Here is a 13301-nt window from a genome sequence, read left to right on the forward strand (position 1 = left end):
ACAATCTCTCCCTCCACTGTTACCATTCATGAAATAGCACCTGTCTCATGTGGCGGAGAGATCTGAACTCGGCCGTCCTGTGACTCCAGCTACAATCCGATAGCACAGAGGATTCTGTGGGACACTTTAACAGTTCTCTGCCCTCCAAGACATCAGGTATGGGACATGGCCTTCCCTCCTCTTCTTCACGGCTTTCCCAGGCTGCACATTCTTCCTCCAAGTCTGCAAAAAAAAAAAAAAAAAGTAAGGTTGAAATGAAAAAACTATGAGCATAATTAAAAGCAACATACATGGCATAGGCCTGGCTATCCAGTAAAGATTTCAGGGTTTGGGACAAACCAAATAAAACTGCTGGGGGGTGACTGACAACAATCAGCTTTTATTCATATGGTTTAAAGCTTAAAAAGTGTTACTAAACCCACAATAGTAAAATGAGTCTGTAAATGCATTAAAGCATGCTTGTTATACTCACAGTGGAACTTAAAGTGGAAGTAAACTCATTGATTTAAACAGTTTCAAAAAACGGCATACCGGGAATGCTAACTGCACATTGGCTGTGCTCTCAACCAAACTGTTAAACCACCCAATGGCTGGTGTCATAACGGATCACATGTGCAGCATCGTGGCAGCTGAAGATTAAACACAGGCAAAGATGGCAGCTTCCGTGGATGAAAACGATAGGGGAGTTTACTTCCACTTTAAGGGGTTAATCCTCCACATTTTGGATCCTGTCTTCTCTGATCCTTCCCTTCTTCCACTGTCTACAATATATCTCCGGATATTTACAGAGCTAGGGGACAAGCTGCACATGCTCAGTTTGGTGTGTAGTATTGCTAGAGGTTGTTTTTTTTTTCTTGGGAGGGTGCATGTGATCAGCACTGTCCAGACAGAGGGTCAGGGGTCCTGCATTCTCATAGGACAGTGATGGCGAACCTTGGCACCCCAGATGTTTTGGAACTACATTTCCCATGATGCTTAACTACACTGCAGAGTGCATAAGCATCATGGGAAATGTAGTTCCAAAACATCTGGAGTGTCAAGGTTCGCCATCACTGTCATAGGACAATCATGGGAGAATGAAAACTCTTCCTACAAGCTTTAATCAGACACTGATAGAAGTCACAAGACTGCTATATACTGCTGATGAGAAAAGGTATTTAGCAGTTTATATGTACTAAATTGCATTTCCATTTTCTGTGTACTGTGGGAGACCAGATATAGTGAATGCAATTAGTAAGAGCCACTGGACCTGTCATAGGCAATCCTTCTGCCCCTTCTTCCATTCAAAGAAACTGTACTACAGCTTCCAGCAATGAAAAACGATCTATGAATGTACGACAGGCAGATGAATAAAAAGTCCTCTTCCTCCATTCATGTGGGAAGATATAGTAAAGCTTTTATGAATGCTGGAGGGGGGCAGAAAGGTTTGGCATAATCAGAACTCTTGACGAGAGTCTATGACAGATCCAGAGGCTTATATTACCCTTACCCCTGGAGCACCAGAAGATTACGGCTGTGGGGGTATATGGTGGTGGTGTATGTGTGGTGTTCTAAAAAAACAAAAACAAAAAACAAACCCCTTATACTTACCTGAGCCCAATCTCGATCCAGCGATGTGCACGAGAGCTGACGCTCTCTCTCCCCTCATTGGATCAGAGGCAGTCTACCACAGCCAGGGTGGGGGGGCCTCCCAAGCCCGTTATGTGCGTTTATGGACACACAGAGCAGGGCTTGGGAACGAGCATGTACAAGTAGCCCCAGAGAAAGCAGCTTGCTATGGGGGCACTCGGCAGGCGGGGTGGAGAGCCAGGAGCACCAATGAGAATCCGAGAAAAGGAGGAGAATCCAAGAGCCAAGAGCAGGTAAGTACAGTAAAACTTTGGTTTGAGAGCGTTTTGCAAGACAAGCAAATATTTTTAATAAATCTTGACTTGATATAAGCGATGTCTTGATATAAGAGTAGCATCATGTCACCACCGAGAATAACAGAGAAGAGCGGTGCCTCGAATTGTAGCAATATGGTTACATTTAATGAAGATACAACATTTAGCAACATATCGATACACTTCGAGGTGCCTCTCTTCTCTTTTATACTCTGTAGCTCCTGCTGGATTTTGCTTCTAATCCCCTTGTGGAAGCTTCCATTTGTGGATGGACATTTTAAAGTTATCACATTGCTATAATCATTTTATATGGACTATAAAATGAAGGATCTATGAATAAACGGTTGTGGAACGAATCATCTGAGTTTCCATTATTTCTCATGGGGAAATTTGCTTTGCTATACAAGTGCTTTGGATTACAAGCATGTTTCCGGAACGAATTATGTTCGCAATCCAAGGTTTCACTGTATACTTTTACTGTTCACCTTAATGCATCACATGCATTAAGGTGAAAAAACACAAGGGTTTACAACCCCTTTAAAGCTGTTAAAAAGAGGACCCAGGAAAAACAGACCATCATTTTTGACTTTTTTTTTTAAATTTCGCCCAGAGTTTTGCTTTAAACTGGTGTTGCCACCAAAAAATTAAAAGCTGCTTAAAATTCGTAAAAAAAATAAAAAATAATTGGCAAAAAAAATTTTTTTTACTCGCCTCTAAATACCTGTTGCTAGGGGGTCCCTCGTAGTCTGCCTTCTTCATTGCCTGGGCTGGTGACATCACTTCCCCTCGCGCCGCACATTCACCTGGGACCTGTCATGTGTCCCAGGTGACTGTACGGCGTATCACGGCGCCCTGCGCCGCTTGCGCATGCGCAGTGGGTGCCCGGCTGTGAAGCCATAGCCGGGTGCCCACAGTACGCATGACGGCGCCGCGAGCAGAGCAGGGAACGAGGGGGGGCTTTGTTCCCCCGCATCGCTGGACCCTGGGGCAGGTAAGTGTCCTATTATTAAAAGCCAGCAGCTGCAGTATTTTTAGCTGCTGACTTTTAATTTTTTTTTTTTTTTTAGGGGGTACCCCACTTTAACTTACATTTACCTAGCGAACATGTTAAAAAATAAAGAACAAAAGACTTCATATCAGGAAAAGAGTGATTCACACCTCGGTGCTTTCACTAGGATTTTAGGGACGAGAGGTTTACCAAGAGTTGTGCAAGGTGTGCCCAAAAAACACACACACACACACACACACACACACATCATGTGCAGACCTACAAACCATGCACTTTAAAGGTAAATTCGGAACAAATTTTTTTTTATTTTTTCAAACCCACCTAAATTAAACAAAAAGTAGAAATAGCAAGAAAAAATAAAAAATTGTATAAGATATAGCATTCTTTTAACACGGCCAGGAAGGTTGGACACTTACCTGCTTGCTTTTCCATCTGCACCAGAGTGTCCTCTGTTGGGGCCCCTTCAAGAAGCTTTTCAGTAAGGCGACATCCACAAGCCTTTAACAACCTGCAGAAGACATATGAACATGTAGTACACCAATACACTAAAATACAGTGCAAGAAATCTAGAGATAACAGTCAGCGTGTCATTATTGGGAAATACTACTTATGATGATGATGATATATTGTATATTACTAAGTGCTAATATTCATCTAAAAACTGTCTCCCCTTCCCACCAAGGGAGATTTAGGCTGAGCATATGGTCCTCAGGTATGGGGGTGCCAGTCATCCAATAAAACTCATCCATTAGTAACAATATGCAGTATCTGGGATGTCACTCTCCCCACCCGACCACTGTGTAGTGTTAAGCAACCTCAGCCAGCACTACTCCATTAACCATGCCCCTCTAATGCGTTTTACTCCACCCACCTCTGACTTAGTCCTGGTGGGTGGGGTCAAACGCATCAGTGGGATGTGGGTAGTGGAGTAGTACTGGCTGAGGCTGCTTAACACTGCACATTGGCTGGATCAGGAGAGTGACTATTGTTTTTGCGGACTAGATACAAACTTTACCATTGGAACAAATAAAGTACACTTCAGGCAGCACCAGCACTAAAAACACACACAATAAACTTTACAACTGTCAATAAAAAGAAAAAAATGCCTGCTGACTGATATCTGCAGGATCTTGAGGTGTATGGCCAGGGAAGACATTCAGAAAGCTATGTACCATGCAAAAGAAGTGTGCAGACAGGCCCAGAGGTTGTCGTCGTTGGTGAGCGAGGTTAAGGAGCGAGCTGCATTTCCATTCCTCTGGTGCATGTACGGTGTGAAGGCCGTGTTAATCCTTAAAGGGCGCTGTGGGCAACCATACTGCTCTGCTTCAAACACCTGCAAGAGTGTGGGCAAAAGATTTCCTAATAAATGACTCAAGAAACAATAAAAATTGTACTTGGCTATAAACGCGTTGCGATAACTCAACTCAGAGACAACACAAGCAGACCGCCATGATTCTTTCATAGTTTGTTTGGGCCAAATTAACTATGTCCCTCACTAACATATGAGGTAGATATTTGCCAGCACACCAAGGATCGGCACAAAGTGGCATCCAAACGGGCAGTTTACTGCATGATCACAACACAAGAAAGGTGCAACGTTTCAGAGTCATGTGGGACCCCTTCATCAGGCATGCGATCACATGCCTGACAAAGTGTCCTGCGTGACTGTTATACAATACATTTAAAGTGATATTAAAAGGTTCTTTTTTTTTTTAATAAAATAATAAACGTTATACTTACAATGGCTTTGCACAGAGCAGCTCTGATCCTCTTCTTCTCAGGTCCCCCGCTGGAGCTCCTGACTCCTCCTCTTCAGTGAGTGCCCCCATAAGAAGCTAATTTCCTATGGGTGCACTCGTGCGTCCATTAACACAAGACTAAGCAGGATGCCCCCCGCGCCATGTCACAACATTTGATTGACAGCAGCAAGAGCAAATAGCTCCCGCTGCTATCAATCTGCTTATTATTTGTTATTAATGTGTTCCATTCCTTTTGTTTAGATACAGCATTCGCCATTTTGGATAATTTGTAACTTCAGATAAATGTGTATTCGTTACCTTCACAAACAGCCAAATTTGAAAGGAAATTCCATTAGTGAACGTAACGAATACACATTTATCTGAAGTTACGAATTATCCAAATTAGCGAATGCTGCATCTAAACAAAAGGAATGGAACACATTAATAATAAATGATCATAATAAAAAGGTTTTATTATTATTAGATCGTTACGTTCCATCCTTTTAGATACGGCAAATATTCGTTATTTCAGATATTTCTTAACTTCGGATAAATTCGTATTCATTACGTTCACTAACAGCCATATTTGAAAGGAAATTCCAATACCTATAATATAACAGTTAGTTATTAGTTAGTTATTTTGAATTTTACAGATTTTCCTTTCTTTTTTTTCAGATTTTTCGAATTTCCGAATTCTGAAAATGCGGAATTCCAAAATGCAGAATTCCAAAATGCAGAATTCCAAAATGCAGAATTCCAAAATGCAGAATTCCAAAATGCAGAATTCCAAAATGCAGAATTCCAAAATGCAGAATTCCAAAATGCAGAATTCCAAAATGCAGAATTCCAAAATGCAGAATTCCAAAATGCATGAACCGAATGAACCGAAAACGAACACATTTTTTGTCAGTGCGCATGTCTAATTCATACCAAAGGAATTAATATATGTATGGCCAGCTTAGCTAGATTAAAGGTCTTGGCAGAGAGACTGGATGTCCTAGAGCAGAGGTCTCAAACTGGCGGCCCTCCAGCTGTTGCAAAACTACAAGTCCCATCATGCCTCTGCCTGTGGGAGTCTTGCTTGTAACTGTCAGCCTTGCAATGCCTCATGGGACTTGTAATTTAGCAACAGCTGGAGGGCCACCAGTTTAAGACCCCTGTCCTAGAGACTCTGCAAAGGCTCCCCCCCCCTCCATCATTTCCCTCCTTTCCACCACCCATCCCCCTAGTCTCCATAGTGTGTTCCCTGGAATTAAGCTTGGACTCACCTTCAATGCCTTCCCCTGTAGCTCATCTATCACCCCTCTGATCTTTGCCAGCAGAAAGGGCCAGGAGTTGATCAGGTAGATTCTGTCCATCATGACGACGATGATGCTGTACCAGCGCTGGAAGCCTCGTGACAAGCTGTCCTTTATGAAGAAAGTGTGGCTGAAGACGAAGCCATGCTGCTCATCACCAAAGAAAATGGGGCCTTCGCGGCCGGGGCAGACCTGGACAATGCAGAGAAAGCAGCCAGATTGTTATACAATACATTTAATGTGATATTAAAGGTTCCCTTTTATTTATTTTTTTATAAAATAATAAACATGTTATATTTACAATGGCTTTGCACAGAGCAGCCCCGATCCTCTTCTCCTTGGGTGCCCCCGCTGGCGTTCTTGACAACCCCTCTTTGGTGAGTGCCCCCATAGGAAGCCGCTTTCCTATTGGTGCACTCATGGGGGCTCGCTCCCGAGCAGCCTTGTCTGTGTCCATTAACACAGACTAAGTGTGACGGCTCCGCCCCCCCACTTCACAACATTTAATTGACAGCAGCGAGAGCAAATGGCTCCCGCTGCTTTCAATCTGCCCAGAGAGGAGAGACAGAACCGGGAGAGCCTCGGCTTTCATGAACAGCGCTGGATTGTGAACGGGCTCAGGTAATTATAAGGGGGGCGGAGGGATTCGTTACACAGAAAGTTTTTTATCTTAATGCATTAAGGTAGAAAAAACAAAACAAAAAAAAAAACCTTAGGCTTTAGAACCACGTTAAAACTGAACTAAACTAAACTAATCAGCATGATTAGATTGTAAGCTCTTCTGAGCAGGATCCTCTTAACCCTCTTGTATTTTATTGTATTGTAACTGTATTGTCTCCCTTTATATTGTAAAGTGCTGCGTAAACTGTTGGTGCTATAAAAAATCCTGTATAATAATAAAAATCATTTTTAATCCTTACTCTGCTAGCCTTAGTAAACAGATAGGAAGGTACAGTGGAACCTTGGTTAACGAGTAACGCGGTTAACGAGCGTTTGGAAAGACGAGCAACAATTTTAATTTTTTTATATTCTGACTCGGTTTGCGAGTGTTGTCTTGCAAAGCGAGCAAAATTCAAGCTAATGGAGTGTGCAGTACTGCATTTGGCCAGAGGTGCGGGGGCACCGGTGACACGCAGAATGGGTTGGAGCCATTCGGAAACACTCGGAAATACTCCGTTCCCGAGTTCAGCTGAGCTGTCCCCAAGTATTTCTGAGGCTCTCTGGCTACCCCCCCCCCCCCCACCTCTGGCCACATGTAGTATTACATGCAATAGAAGTCAATGTGGAACGAATTATCTTCGTTTCCATTGACTTCTATGGAGAAACTCACTTTGATATGTGAGTGCTTTGGATTACATGCATTCTCCTGGAATGGATTATGCTCATAATCCAAGGTTCCACTGTATATTATATTTACTTGTTTTGAACTTTTTATTTATTTATTTATTTTTTGGAGTAGACTGCATTCTAACCAATCAGAGAAACATTCTCCGGTAAAAATTTTTACAGCAATTGTGTTCACAAACTTCAGTTGGTGCCCCTTGATGCTGCTAAACCCAGATTGCAGAGTGCGGCTTTCCTGAACACCTTTCGGTGTATCATTACCTCACAACTCAAGCTGCGTACACAGGCTTGGCGTACGATGCTGAACAGCTGCGGGTGATTGGGGTGCTGATGGCTGACATACTTGATGGCCGTCTCCTTGTCGTGGCTAATGTATCCAGGATGTCCAGCAGCCAAAGACCGGCAACCCTAAAAAACAGAAACGGAAGAAAGACTGTATTAAGAGGAAAATGTACACATACTTTTACTTATTATTGTAGTGATTTTCACATTCTTGTCTTGCTTTTTATTACTGTATTAATTGCAGAGCTTTCCAGATTAGCTACTAGAAGCAGAACAGATTAACGTGTATCTCTACTCGAGAACAAAAATGTAATATGGTAAAGTCTTGTTTTATTTCTCCTATAGAAATAACAAACATGTTATACTTACCTGCTCTGTTGCATTGAATTTGCACAGAGCAGCCCGGATCCTCCACTTCTCGGGTCCCTTTTCGCTGCTCCTGGCTCCTCCCTCCTGTTGAGTGCGCCCACAGCAAGCAGCTTGCTATGGGGGGCACCCAAGCCGAACTGCAGCTCCGTCTGTCCATTCAGACACAGAGCTGCGGTTCGGCCCCGCCCCCTCGCTCTCCTAATTTGCTAACTGACTGATTGACAGCAGCAGGAGCCAATGGCATTGCTGCTGTGTCTCAGCCAATCAGGAGGGAGAATCCCGAATGGCTGAGACACTCATGGATATCGTATCGTATATATAAAGTATTAGGGGAGCTGCTGCACATAGAAGGGTTTTTATCTTAAATGGATAGAATGCATTAAAGTTTTTGTTAACCCAAAAAAAATAAAAATAATAATCCTGTTCCCTTAACACATGTTATACAGCATAGTTCTTGTGCCTTGTCATTTGGCCCCTGTAATACCTGCCTGATCCTGCCACTTTCTACCCTCCCCTCTCTGTGCTGACTCCGATCTATCAAGGCTGCTGAGTTCTGACACCGGGTCAATTGTATGTGTCTCTATCCTCCACAACCTGCTCTCCTGTGCCTGTGTCTCCCTGTCCTCTTCCCCCCCCCCCCCCCCCCGACTGTCAGCTCCCCAATCCTCCCCTCCTGCTCTAAATAAATAAAAAAAACTTTTATATATATATATTTTTTTATATAGTTCCCTCTGCTATAGAACAGTAAGCTCTGCAGTGCATGTCATTTATAAAAATATGTAGTATAATAACTTAATTCAGAGCACCGTTCGGTGCTCACGTGACTGCCTGCCGGTCTCCTCCCCTCTTCTCGGCTGACGTCAGCGAGGGATTGCCCAGCACCTCCCCCTGCAGCTGTTGCATCGGGAGAGGAGACCGGCGGGCAGTCAGCTGAGCACCGAACGGCGCTCTGAAGTAAGCCATTATACCGCATATTTTTATAAATGATATGCACTGCGGAACTTAATGATATCTATCAGTGGGAGATTTAGAAAAACATTTTTTACCTTAAACACTTTAAAGCGGAGTTCTGCCTGAAAAATGTTTTTTTTTAAGAGTCAGCAGCTACAAATCGGACATGGCGTAGTTTGCCAGAAGTGGGAGCAAATACCTATATTAGACAGATATCTGCTCCAGACAAAAATTACATTTTTGGGTGGAACTCCGCTTTAAGTTAAAAAACCTTCTGCCTTTACAACCACTTTCAGCCAGACCAGTCCTTGGGCCCCATTCACCCAGGCACTCCAGCGTTTACCTTTTCTACACACAGGAGAAGTCATCTGAAAAGCATTAAGAGCTTTTATACTTCCCAGATCACTTTTTCCTGCATTTAGAAGGTCCCATTTTAACCTATTCACTGCCAGAGCATTTTTTTTTTGTTGTCGTTGCTTTTTTTGCACACATTTTAAACCTTATTTTAGGCCCGGTGATTACCCAAAACCTCCACCCAAGACATTATATCTTTTCTGAAAGCAGAAACCCTAAATATGTTAAAAAAAAGGTGGTAATTCCAGATTTTCATGTCACATGATTTTAGCACAATGCATTAAAATACGCAATTTGAGCGTTGTCATGCGTTTTGGAGAGCTTTGTGCTGATTGTTAGGAGCCGGCACTCACTGGTGACTCAACAACAAGTGAATCATCCCTGCTGTCAGCAGCAGGGACGATTCCTCAGTTGTTAAGGAGCCGGCAACCAACAGCGTCCTAACAACAATGAGTCATCCAGCTGTCAGCAGAATGGAAAAAAAAAAAAAAAGAGCCAGCATTAAAAATTAAAAAAAATCTGATATGGCTTGTAGGGAGGATCCCAGGCCAAAAAAACAAAAAACAAAAATAAAAAATGTGTGGTGTTCCCCCATAAATCCTTATCAGGCCTTGCAGTCTGGTGTGAATTTTAAATGGAAATGCACACCAAAAAAATGGCATAGGGTCCCCCCTCATAATCCATAAAAGACCCTTATTTGAGCAAGCAACCCGGCAGGCGAGGAGAGGATGAGTGAGCCCCCCCCTTCCCCCCCCCCCCCCCGAACCATAGAAAGTCACCTCAACTTGTAGGGGAACGTTGCTGAGGGCAGAGCTCAAAAACATGTTAAAAACAATGTATAAAAACTGTGCATCATAACACCTGAACAAAGCTCAAAAACGTGCCGCTCAGGTGTGAACGCAGCCTAAGTGTTACCGAACTGCAACAGAAAAAAAACCAGGTCTGTTACCCTGCCAGACAGTGTTGTATTATGTGGCAGAGCTGTGTAAATCCCAAATCTGGATGGACATCGATGTAAATCCTTTGCAAGGTAAAACACCTCTCATATACAGTGCCTTGAAAAAGTATTCACACCCCTTGAAATTTTCCACATTTTGTCATGTTGCAACCAAAAACGTAAATGTATTTTATTGGGATTTTATGTGATAGACCAACACAAAGTGGCACATAATTGTGAAGTGGAAGGAAAATGATAAATGTTTTTAATATTTTCTACAAATAAATATGTGAAAAGTGTGGGGTACATTTGTATGGCCCCCCCCCCCCCGAGTAAATACTTTGTAGAACCCCCTTTCACTGCAATTACAGCTGCAAGTCTTTTTGGGGATGTCTTTACCAGCTATACACATCTAGAGAGGGACATTTTGCCCATTCTTCTTTGCAGAATAGCTCAAGCTCTGTCAGATTGGATGGAGAGCTTGTGTGAACAGCAATTTCCAAGTCTTGCCACAGATTCTCAATTGGATTTAGGTCTGGACTTTGACTGAGGCCATTCCAACACATGAATATGCTTTGATCTAAACCATTCCATTGTAGCTCTGGCTGTATGTTTAAGGTCGTTGTCCTGCTGGAAGGTGAACCTCCACCCCAGTCTCAAGTCTTCTGCAGACTCTAATGCTGCGTACACGCGATTAAACTTTCCAGCAGACTTGGTCCGGCGGACCAGAATCCGTCTGACAATTCGATCGTGTGTGGGCTCCAGCTGACTTTTTTTCCCCAAAAGTCAGACGGACCTAGAAATAAAATATGTTTCAAATCTATCCGACGGACTGAAAAAATCAGGATAACCGTTCGCCTGTGTGCTGGTCCGATGGACCAAATACGACACAAGGGCAGCTAATGGCTACTGAACTTCCGTGTTTAGTCACATTTTACGTCATCACGTTCAAAACGAAGGGACGTAGTGTGTGGCCAAGTCCATTTCGTTCAGAAAGTCCATCGGACCTCCACCAAAAGTCCGTCAGGAAGACCATCGGACCTAGTCCGTCAAAAAGTTTGGTCGTGTGTACGCGGCATAACAGGTTTTCTTCCAGGATTGTCCTGTATTTGGCTTCATCCATCTTCCCATCAACTCTGACCAGCTTTCCTGTCCCTGCTGAAAAAAAAAAAAACATGGTGTGTTCAGGGTGAAAGTTGAATTTTGATCTCATCTGACCACATGTTTGCTGTGTCCTCCACATGTGTCCCCCACATGTGTCCCCCACATGGCTTCTCACAAACTGCAAACAGGACTTCTTATGACTTTCTTTCCCCAATGTCTTTCTTCTTGCCACTCTTCCATAAAGGTCAGATTTGTGGAGAGACGACTAATAGTTGTCCTGTGGACAGATTCTCCCCCCTGAGTTGTGGATCTCTGCAGCTCCTCCAGAGTTACCATGGACGTCTTGGCTGCTTCTCTGATTAATGCTCTCCTTGCCCGGCCGGTCAGTTTAGGTGGACGGCCATGTCTTGGTAGGTTTGCAGTTGTGCCATAATCTTTACGTTTTCGGATGATGGATTGAACAGAGCTCTGTGAGATGTTCAAAGCTTGGCATATTTTTTTTTTTTTTTTTTTTTATAACCTAACCCTGCTTTAAACTTCTCCACAACTTTATCCCTGACCTGTCTGGTGTGTTCCTTGGCCTTCATGATGCTGTTTGTTCACTAAGGTTCTCCAACAAACCTCTGAGAGCTTCACAGAACAGCTGTATTTATACTGAGATTAAATTACACAGAGGTGGACTCTTTACTAATTAGATGACTTCTGAAGGCAATTGGTTGTACTAGATTTAAGTTGGGGGTATCAGAGTAAAGAGGGGTGAATATAAATGCACGCCACACTTTTCACATATTCAGTTGTAAAAAATGTTGAGAACCATTTATCATTTTCCTTCCACTTTACAATTATGTGCCACTTTGTGTTGGTCTATCACATAAAATCCCAATAAAATACATTTATGTTTTTGGTTCTAACATGACAAAATTTGGAAAATTTCAATGGGTATGTGTCATCTCTGTATTAGCAGTTTTCCTGCAGTTGAGATTGAAGCACAGAGTCACAGATCCAGAAGAAGTAGAAGGATCAGACTTCACCTGCTGTGTGCTGGTTCTGCATCAGTGATCAAATGTACTGAAGCCAGAGACAGCCAGGGAACTAGCATTTTCAGCCATTAATGTATCTATTTACTATACTTCCCATAGTAGAGGTCCATATTTCCTTTATTGTTACTCACTTCGCACATTTCGGACTTCCTAAGCCTCGGGCTGTTGGATCCTGCGCTCGCCCCATCCGCGGGGCTGTGTGACCGGATCCTGCTGCTCATCTGGATCCCCCCTTCCTCCTCCTCCACCTGCTCCCCCAAGCTGTCCCCGCAGCCGGCTCCCTGGGGGATGGGAGAGTGCAGGGCCTCCGTGCAGAAGAGGGTGCGCGGTCCATGGAGTTCACAGAAGTGGCACAGAGCTACGATGGCGTTCATTTCCACTGCTTGGGATCCAGCAACCTACAAAGGGTCGGCTTCAAAAGATCTAGAGGGGGATCATAGGAAGGAAGTCAGCAGACAAATACAACTTTGCAGCTCAGCTTAACGGGGAGGGGGCAATAAAAATGCAGCTCAACCACAAGTCTAATTGAGCCCTTAGTTGTCACTGGAATAAAGTGCCCCCCTTAAAGATTCTACCAACTCCCCTTTATACACCCCCCCCCCCCCCAATATCACACCAACCCTTCATTATCCCCCCTACCACCGAAACCCTTCATCATCCCATCCCTCACCATCCCAACCCCCATTATAACCACCATCATCCCCCTACCATCTCAAACCCCCATTATAATCCCCACCACCACCATCCCCCTACCACCTCAAACCACCATTATAACCCCCACCACACCATCATCGTCGTCCCCCTACCACCCCAACCCCCCATTATAACCCCCAGCACACCATCATCGTCGTCCCCCTACCACCCCAACCCCCCATTAGAACCCCCAGCACACCATCATCGTCGTCCCCCTACCACCCCAACCCCCCATTAGAACCCCCAGCACACCATCATCGTCGTCCCCCTACCACCCCAACCCCCCATTATAACCCCC

The 13301-nt window shown here is 43.8% G+C and overlaps 1 protein-coding gene across 1 annotated transcript in view; it reads right to left on the bottom strand.

Annotated features, from left to right (window-relative positions):
• Positions 1-13301, bottom strand: part of FLCN (folliculin) — a 38051-nt gene that overhangs the window by 22089 nt on the left and 2661 nt on the right. The window contains exons 2-7 of the mRNA XM_077449496.1: positions 12442-12733; positions 7535-7681; positions 5900-6121; positions 4065-4225; positions 3309-3400; positions 41-222 (exon numbers count right to left, since the gene is read on the bottom strand). Coding sequence (XP_077305622.1) covers positions 41-222; positions 3309-3400; positions 4065-4225; positions 5900-6121; positions 7535-7681; positions 12442-12684 — 1047 coding nt within the window. The 5' untranslated portion in view covers positions 12685-12733. The remainder of the gene's footprint in view (positions 1-40; positions 223-3308; positions 3401-4064; positions 4226-5899; positions 6122-7534; positions 7682-12441; positions 12734-13301) is intronic.

The sequence above is a fragment of the Lithobates pipiens genome, unplaced genomic scaffold (assembly GCF_037356315.1).
Source record: "Lithobates pipiens isolate NorthernLeopardFrog02 unplaced genomic scaffold, aLitPip1_a1.2 Scaffold_22, whole genome shotgun sequence".
NCBI classification, from domain to species: domain Eukaryota; kingdom Metazoa; phylum Chordata; class Amphibia; order Anura; family Ranidae; genus Lithobates; species Lithobates pipiens.